This window comes from Mesitornis unicolor, unplaced genomic scaffold, assembly GCF_000695765.1.
Source record: "Mesitornis unicolor isolate BGI_N332 unplaced genomic scaffold, ASM69576v1 scaffold48352, whole genome shotgun sequence".
Classification (NCBI taxonomy): Eukaryota; Metazoa; Chordata; class Aves; order Mesitornithiformes; family Mesitornithidae; genus Mesitornis; species Mesitornis unicolor.
The window spans coordinates 6,199-15,949 of record NW_010170760.1 but is presented as its reverse complement, the minus strand read 5'-3'; the positions used below and the strand labels follow the sequence as shown (position 1 = coordinate 15,949).

Here is a 9,751-nt window from a genome sequence, read left to right as displayed (position 1 = left end):
GCCTGGGGACCTTGGAGGTAATCTGCAAAAGACAGGAGTCTCCAGAAGCCCCTCTTGAGCTGGGGTTGCAACAGCTGCAGGACAAAACCAGCGCCCAGAGGGGCAGCTGGCACGAGACTCGGGAGCTTTGAAGCCAAAACCAGAGCCAGACTGGAGTGGCAGAGGCTACAGGGCAGCAACAGGACATGCAGTCCTCCCTAACCTAAACACAGGGTCAGCACCACACAGAACTCTTGGCAGCATATTACATGGCAGGGGCATCACATACTAGAGTTGGTGGGAACAGAGTTTTTGAAAATTGTTAGTTTTCTGGGAATTGGAGTTTAGGTATTACCTACAAAACAGAATTCGCAAATTTTGGGAAGCTCTGCTCTCTCTTCTATGCCAGGAAGTCCACTTCTACCTTAGGCTGGGGGACAAATAATACTTTACCTACAATTTTTCCTGAGAGAAAACTAGTAGAAGCTGCCAATCAGACATTTGCTGTTTGAAGCAGCCAACAAAGGACTTCTGGCTATTCAGATCATCTCCTGTTGTTTTCATTCCTCTGTGATAAGTGCTGCCTGCCCAACCCTCCTCCTTTGCCCTTTGCTTCATGCTGAATCTATCTTCTTTTCTGCTTTGCCTCCTTTCACTTCTCTCTCATAAAAGCTTTCTTTTCAAGATCACTTTCCATTTAACTTATCCTTTCCTAATTCTTGGCTGATTTTTTTTAGATATTACCATAACAATAAATACCTTCCTTTCTGTCTCAGTGTTAGCAGTTCCACAGGACCATGAGGACCAGAGCCAGCCACAGCTGGCCATCAGCACTTCTTACTCATCTTCTTCCCATACAAACAGAAGACCCTACTTAGTCTCAGATTAACAAAGAGAAGCAACAGCTGCAAGGACAAGTTTGGTCCATTTATAAGGAACTTACAACACTGGGGTCGAACGGTTTCTTTCATTATAAATGGAAGATTGTGATAGCTAGTAAATGTTCTGCAAAATCTCTCATGTTCTTCATAACACAGACTTCAGAGGATTTGATAAATCTGTGCGATTACTCTGTCAGTTCCCTTGCTAAACAGTTGCCCTGTCACTATGAAGATCTCAGATTCAAACTTCAGTGATCTATGTCTAAGCCAAGGGGCAAATGAACAAAAAAGCAGACATGCTTATCCTTAATAATCATTAAATGTGGTACACACAAGCTCCACTAGATAATACATGCCAGAAAGAATACAGTGATAGCAGTTAATGGCAAACAACTAAACTCATGCAATAACATATAGATAAGGGGCAGGAAGAATGGAAGATTAATTAACTACATCATAAGGTCTGTAGTGAGACATTCTCTCTTTTATCATACACACACATTTGGAGAAATATAGGCAAGTTTTTGAGACTGCATCCTGCCAAATTTTGTTTCACTTACATCCAGAGACTGAAGTACTCAGTAAATTTTAGACTACAGAAAACAAGAAATTATTTGATCTTGCAGTAATGCATCTGTTAAAAACTCACCTAATTCAATATCTCTTATCCCCATGTAGGTTTCAAGAAGCTCGTCCACTTTTTTAATTGCTTTTTCTTCAACTTCAGTTGGCTTCATTGAAATAAAGGGAGAAAAAGAGCAAAAGAAATTTTATATCCATGCAGATTTCAAAATAACCAGCAATTCACTGCCAATGATCCTTACTCCTCTCCTAGCCACCTAGACTTACAAAACCTACAAGTAAAACACATTATTCCACTTTCTTTCCCCCTTCTCCCAAACCTGAGCCTTCCTCCTAACATCAAGCCACATAGCGCTCACGTTCCTACTAAACAGGAACATGAAAATACAGACCTTCATCAAATCCTCATCAGCTTTAGACAAACTCAGAATAAATAACATCTCTTCTTCCAAACCCTAATCCTGGTTTTACACATATTCATGTCAACATTTGCTATTAACCTCTCTTAACAACACCAATTACACCAGCTCAGTACACTTTGCAGAGCAACAAACAGAACCAGCTCTTCAACCACCCCCTCTTTTTTTCCCCTTTCCCTCTTTTCAATGCTCCTAATCTACCTTAAGTTCATCCATGTAACCCATGACATCTACATACAGGTCCTCTGTTTACTGATTCCTCAGCCCCATCCTATCCCTGCTAGTCTTCAACTTTATATAGGCATTTCCCCCTGCAGAAGGCAGTCGTCTTCTCAAGTCCCGCAAGCTTCATAACATCCAGATTTTTACTTCCTGTTTCACCTTATCAGACCTGGGGAAGAATAAACCAGGTGCTAGGTGATTAAACTACTGAAGGGCTCCAAGATAACCCTACCATTGACTCCACAGTAGCAGGGCCTTTGGTTCTCAGCCGAAGTGTTTCTCTCCCTTTGGAGATTTTAGCCTCTGGCAGAGTTCCGCCTTTGGACCTTGGTTCCAGCTTGTCTAAAGGCAAAACAAACAATAACAACTAAAAGAAAATAATACCAAACAAAACTAAGTATGTAGTAAGTCAGAATATGATGTATCTCCTTTGGCTATTACATTACCTTCACTTTTTGTTCTGAAAATCCAGATTGTTCTGCTGAACAAGTCTTGAAAAGTAAATTTTAGTTGTTCTCATTTTAACAAATAGATACAGCACAGTCTATTACATCCACAGTTAGGATCAACACTTATCCTTAATCTTTTTATTGCTTCAGGGACATTTTAAAACATCCTTAACATTGTCATCATTTCTACTGGACTTGTTTCAAAAAGTCACGCCTGATACAACACACAGGTTTATTTCTAGTTCTGTCACCATCAGCACCTTAAAACTCATGATTTGACATAATCTTTACTTGCAATACTCTAGACCAAAGCTCCCTGGACATCACAGAACTATTGTTCATACTAATATAATTTAAATTTAGAGTTTGTTATGCTGCTTTTATTTTGTTTCTGTTAATTTGAAGAGGGCTAGCTTGTGACTGGTGAGGATCAATGTTATTCAGACAAGTCTTTAATTCTGTGCTACAAGCCTTGCCTAAAGTAGCTGAGGCAGCCTGTGTGCACATGGCAGAAAGATATCCAACCAGTAAATTATATTTATTTCACATTCTGCTAAGAGGAGGAAAAATAAAAGTAACTTCACACAGAGACTTGCCTCTTATTTCTGTACCCTCACAAACTTGTGTTGAAACAAACAGGAATGCATCACCTGCCTCTCCAGTAGGCTCTAGATTTCGTTTGTCATCTCCTCTGGGGCTATGCTCAGCATGCTGCAGCTTAAACACTCTCTCCAATAAATTTGTGCCTAAAGCCTAACTGCTCCCAAGGCTCGAGACAGCACATTCTAACCTATTGGGCACTGCAACTTGTAAATTAATTTCCGTAGGGTGAAAAAATAACACGCATCTTCCAAAAATCTGTCTAAAAAGCTCCGATTGCCTCTTAATTCAATGTCAGATTAAAGGTATTGCCATGGAATTGGCAGGTTTCCTTCTCTACATCACAGGCAAGACTAAAAAGTATCTTCATCATCTGACTAAAATAATTACTATTAAATAATGGCTGAAGTCACCAATCAGATGCTGATTTACCCTGGTCTTTACAAACACCATGTAACAAATTGTAGACCCACATTAAAAAGGTATTCCTATATTACTAATTGCAATACTATACACACGTAATGCTACTTCAGCAAAATGTATCACATACACATTTACTTAACAGGAGTTTATATCCAAACACATTAGAGATTAGCTCATAACCCTCAGTCCTCACAGAAACACCGAAAGCAAAAGGAAACCTTCAAGTTTCTCTCATTTTCTATTTCTGCTGCTACTCTGACACCAAGTGTCAAGATTGGGGTATGGCAGCACTTACAAACTAACAGATAAAGATTTGAAAAATAAGTATTTCAGACTTTTGCAGCTGTGGTGAAGATGGGGATTTTTAACTTGCTGTTAGTGCAAGCATGCACAAGGACTTACATATAATTTAGCAGCATTTTGAATTTATTGTTACAGAAAAAATGCTACATGGGTTGGGAGGAGATATTAAAAAATTGAGAGAATAAAAAACAAAACTCAGTCCTTTTTTTTTTTTTTTAGTTTACTACATTGATAAGATTACTATGCATAAAGATTAGCAGTAGGTATGTATTCCTCCCATGTAAGTATTGCTTCTCATACCATGCAGGTGGTAGGCAGAGCTTTGCCATGCTGCTATCTTCCAACTCTGAGTATATCTGCTGTATGAGCCACATACAGCCCAAAAAACTGGGGAGAGGAGGCAGGCACACAGCCAAGGAGGTGCTCTACGAAATCCCAGTGTCTTCTGTAGCATCCTTCTGCATTACAGAGTGCTGTGCCCAGAAAAGGGTTCAGAAATAGAAAAACCTGACCCACAGATCAACAGGGATGATGCATTAATAAAGGAAAAGAGGAGATGAGGTTGGAGGACCAGCGCATTAGCGAAGTGATCCGTGTTTTAAAACTGTGTCTATGGGACAAGTCCTATATTTATTTCACATCATCATATGGTGGCAAAGGAATCGAGCAACTGAGACTCAGGCTGAGGCAGCCTACAACAGGATGACTGCCAGAGAAAACAAGATGGGAGAAAATCCATTCACAAACTGCCCACCTCAAAGGGGGGAAAAAAATTAAACAAAAAAATCAAACAAAAAAAACCTCCATGTTAAAAACATAAATTTTTTATATTAGTTCTGTTACCTTTGGTGGACACCTGGTTGCAATCTGAAAACAAACTTACAACACAATGCAGTGTAATTCCAATATCCAGTGAGCAAGGTGGACAGGCAGGTCACTCACCAAATGCTTTCATCGGCTCTATCAACTCCAGCTTAAACAGCTGCCCTTTCTCCAGATCTTTTAGCATTTTGGCAACTTCATAATGCCGACAGTCCGACACGTTTTTCCCATTTATAGCCTCTATGTGGTCACCCACGCAGATAATTTTGGTTTGGTCCATAAGGGTACCTTCTTTGATTCGCTATAGTTTAAAAAAAAATAAAAATAAACTAATTAGAAACATTTCTTTAAAAGGTGCAGAGGTGACACCACAGAGTTTCAAGAATGCAAGTTACCAACATCCATAGCACTGAACTTATTATACCAGCAGGGCGTTTCATCAGTAAGATTTTCATCAAATGTATTTTGGAAAGCATTCTTTTCCAAGCAACGTATTTTAATAAGCATCAGATATAAAATCAACAGGAAAAAAAATGCAATCATATTTTAGAAATTAAGGCTTCTGAATAAGCTAAGTTTTTCCACCTTAAACTGAACCTAAACATGTCAGTAATGTGTATGTCTAGTTGAGGTTTGGGGTTTTATTTTGATTTAATAGCTTGACAAGCACAGGAACAGAAAAAATGTGTGATATATTTAAAAATGACATACTATAAAGGACTAGTCTTAATAAGACCCATCTATGATGATAAAACTTCTACCATTTTCCTTATCAAGCTATATGGATACACACTAAAGTATTTCCTATGAAATAAATAATAGTACATTCTTCTAAATGCCATCTCATGGAATACAAACGGCCTAAAGATCATAAAATATAACAGAAGTTAATATTGATAGTTTCTGTGAAGTGGAATTTAAAAAGTGAGGAAAAAAAACCTTAAAATTCTTTATGATTTATCAAGTCAATTAAAGGACGCAAAATTTCAGCGATTGTTTATTGTTATTATATGCTGCCACATTTGTTTATCATGTGCCTAAGTTATCCTACAGCTATGTAATAGAAAAAGCTACGACATAGCAGAATATCTTCTATTTCGTAGAGATAATGAATTGCATTCCAATACCTTACCGAGTAACGTCCTTTTCGATACCGATGTTGTTCAGGCTGACTTTGAGTGAGACAACATTGAGACAAGGGAGATAAACATATTACCACCTACTGCTGTAACACCTAGCCTAGCTGTGGAGCCATTGCAGAAACCTGCTTCTAGTTGATGTGTGTGCATCTGAGCCCACATATGTGCCTCCATCTGAGAGTCAGTGGGAAGTGTGATAGTGCTCAGCATCCTATAATACACTGCAACAGCCTTCAGCTTCAGGCTGAGTTTAGCTCTTTCTAGCACTTTCTTTACCATAGGTGGAAGCCAGCAAGAAGCCTCACGGTGAAGAGGGGGGTATCAGACACACACTCGAATCCAGGTCCCAAATGCTTTTCTGTTACCAGGTGTCAGGATTCAAAAGCGTGCCCACCAGACTTCCATTAACGTCTAGTTGAACTCATTTTCATTTAGCTTTTCTTCTCTTGGATGCTAATACCAAAACTGTTTAAGTAATATTCACTGGCTATGTTATTTGTGTCGTACCAAACAGTTTTTTATTATGACTTAGTTTTTATATCATCACTCCACATTAACTGACCAGAGACAGTCAAGCTACATTGTCACAGTAACTAAGATACAATTGATATGCCTGTATTTCAAGGGCTCTACAGTCCATTTAGAAGCTAGGATCTATATTTCCTATGTAATGCCTAAAATTAATTGCACCAGCCTATTCGATAATGTCTCCTTACACACCAGTCGGTCATGCCTCAAGTTCTACTGTCATTCTTTGAACAGCTAATTTGACTCTATAATACATCTTCACATCAGGCCACGTACCCAGAAAACAAATTTGTGAAAGAAGAATGACACCAAGTTTTGTTCTTAGGAAGGCAAAACAACATTAGATTTCATAGGAAAAGAACGTGCAGTTCAGAGTGCCACGTTCAAAAACTGGCCAGGTTATTTATCAAACCCAGAAACTGCCCTGTTGTTCAAAATGCAGTGAAATTACTACAGCACATAACAGCTTTGAACAACACACAGATAAGTAAATTTAATATTAATTGTTGATAATACAGGAACATAGCAACATTTTTTCAAAGAAAGTAAATACATAAACAAAAATAATTCTATCAAAATTTAGAGACAGTTGCTGCTCATTTACCTAAATAGCCAAGTATAAAAAAGATGTTGCTTCTACTTTTGCATAGGTATTTTCTATGCTCTTTTAAAAAATAGCTAAATATGCAACAAAAAGAAAGTAAGCTCCCAGAAATTCCTTTAAACTGATGCATTCCCATGAAGACTGCACCATTTTCATTATGCTGCTTATTACACCAATGCAAGGGCAGTGATGTATTTGTTCAGACAGGTTTTATAGTTTCATGGAAACCACAGCTTGTCATTCTAATGCGGTGAGGGTTTTCCAGTCTGCTCCAATCAAGCCGTAGCCCATGCGATGGCTGCTCTCTCGTTCCATATTCCCAACCAAGCACAGCGAGAGCAACACTGTACAGTGCTGCACACGTGAACTTTAATCACAGCAGCACTGCTTTCAATGCCTTCTTTTAAAATGCCACATAAGCAGCAGCGTGACTGAACGTTACAAGCTGCATGGATGCTACCGCTAGAAATCCAGAGTTCTGTGCTTATAAACATAAAAATGGGGCTATGATTCTGCCAAACTGCTTACTGAAAGCTCCACTGCATCTCAACTTTCTCAAGTGTGATCTCAATCACATTTTTCCACAACAAGCAGACCTATTTCTAAACCATGTCTTGTTTTATATCCCTGGTAGCTAAGGAATAAATAGAGAATACAACCTCTCCCTACAAGAAGCTCTGTTGACACCAGCAGTGAGAACAGGGACTGAGATAGCAGTAATCAAAGGTAATTGCCAATGTCTCACTAATAATAGATAATTGGAGTAGGTTAGAGCAAAGCACCTAGAAGAGGCAGAAAATGTGATTACCGCTCCTAATACCTAGTCTAGCAAGAGTAGCATCATTTCCTCAGCCTCTACTTGTCTCAAAACATACTGTCTAGAGGTCATAAAAGAGGAAGAAAACAATTCAGATTAATATACTGTACATGTTACTGCCCATAGGTGCTGCTCAAGTTAATTGTGGTAAAATATGTTAATCCTCATCCTTAGCACCTTTTAATTCATCCTACCTGTCTAAGGCAACAATATTGGAAAGCTGAAAAAGCACTGTACTTGCACCTATTCTTACACAGCCCTGTGAACAGGCACAGCCACTGAAAGAACTTGAGGTGGTTATCACGTGAGTGACAGATTTCTATAAGCACCTGATCAATGACATCAGAAAAAGGCTTTAAAAAAATTAAGAGGGGGCTGATGCAAGCAGTATCTCCCACCTACCACCTCAGGGTAGGCTGGAAAACACAATGGTCACATTGTAAAGCTGATACACATTACAGAAGCAATGAACGAATCAACTAATTTTGAAAGACACGTGGTACAGAAATAGCTGAACTCATTTTGAATGATGTACCTAAAGAAAAGCAACTTCTATTATCATACATATAAGTGAAAAATAAAGATGTTATAGTTCTAAGCGATTACTAAAACAGTAACTAAACTGTGGAAGTAACAGAAGCTTCTACAGAACAAAGCAATTCACTGGTAATGACATTTACCTTTATAAACGCGCAGCCAGTTCCATTGTCTGTAATGGTAAGCCCAAGCACATCATCAGTTTTAAGAACTTCCACTTCTTTTCGTTGTCCTTTTATGTGGGCAAATATGAAATCTTCAAGGCCAATTTGTGCACCTAAGAGCTTGTCCATATCAACTTTATGAGTATTCAAAGTGCAAAACATGATCTGTGCAAGAGGAAAGCAAACACACTAAGTTTAACGGTACATTAGGCTTGGTGAGCTTGACAGGAAGATGAAAGGAGAGCGTAGTTCTGGCCTCTCTGACAGACCCATAGCTGAAATGATAACTCTCCTTCTCCAGCTGCCCCCAGGAAAGGTGACAGTCTCCATCCACACACATCCACAGGAAGCATCAACAGCTCAAACCCTGCAGATAAGAGCTGGCAGGGAGCAAAGGAAAGAGACAGGTCTGTGTGAGCAGCCTCTCACAGCCTGCCTCTGCACACCAACTCTGACACAGGCACCTTGAGCTGGAACAGAACAGCTTCTTCCAGAGGTCAGAGCGAGCAAAGCCAGGAGACACCACCATCTTTTGCTTCACTGTTCACCCACCTCGGATTCCACAGGATTCAAACATCACCAGGGACTGCTTCAAAATACAACTGCTTGAAAGCAATTTCATGGGGAAAAAAGTGAGCTTGTCAAAACAGAAGTGTCAGGAAAGAGCATGAAATGTTTTATGTTGGTCCACGTGTCCCCCTATTAGCTCAGAGCACATTATCTCTGACAAGCTTGCTTTGCTTCCTTACCCTTCCTCCAGCACAAGTGGGAGTCCTCTCTTGTTTGAGCTTAGTAAAAGCAAGGCTTAAGGGCAAATTTTTCCTTCATAAATCAGCCTTTCTGAGGGATTTCCCTTCAGCACTGGGTGCTAGGCACTCCTTTTTCTCCCTACACTTATGCCAGTGGTTCTTCAACAGGAAGTTTTATTGTACTGGGCACAGGCAGGATGAGATCAACCCACCTCGGGGACTGAGATGGTGCTTTTGCCCCGTCATGGTGCCGCAGGGAGGAATTTGGCCACTCCGGGCAGGCTTTGGGCTTTCTGCTCTTTGAGTACAGGCTGTACTGAACAGCCTAGCTAGAAAAGGAAAAAAACCAAACCTAATGCTCCTCCTCGCAGCTGGAGGAACTACAACTGCCCAGCTCCTTTCCAAGCTGCAGCAGGAGAGGAGTCAGAGGGACCTTGCATAGCCTCCTCCTGGGCTGCACGGGCGAGCACAAGGCAGCAGCCAACACAGAGAAACTCCGTGCTCCCAGACAAACTTGGAGAATCCCTAAAAAT

At 39.9% G+C, this 9,751-nt stretch overlaps 1 protein-coding gene across 1 annotated transcript; it reads right to left on the bottom strand.

Annotated features, from left to right (window-relative positions):
- Positions 1-1,509: 1,509 nt before the first annotated feature.
- LOC104537020 (PDZ domain-containing protein GIPC1-like) lies at positions 1,510-8,640 on the bottom strand (the record flags this gene model as incomplete). The annotated part of the gene is made up of 4 exons (XM_010179785.1): positions 8,449-8,640; positions 4,801-4,981; positions 2,316-2,425; positions 1,510-1,591 (listed from the first exon to the last, which is right to left on the bottom strand). Coding segments are annotated over exons 1-4 (556 nt in total), but the record flags the coding sequence as incomplete, so codon positions are not given.
- Between the last annotated feature and the right edge of the window lie 1,111 nt (positions 8,641-9,751).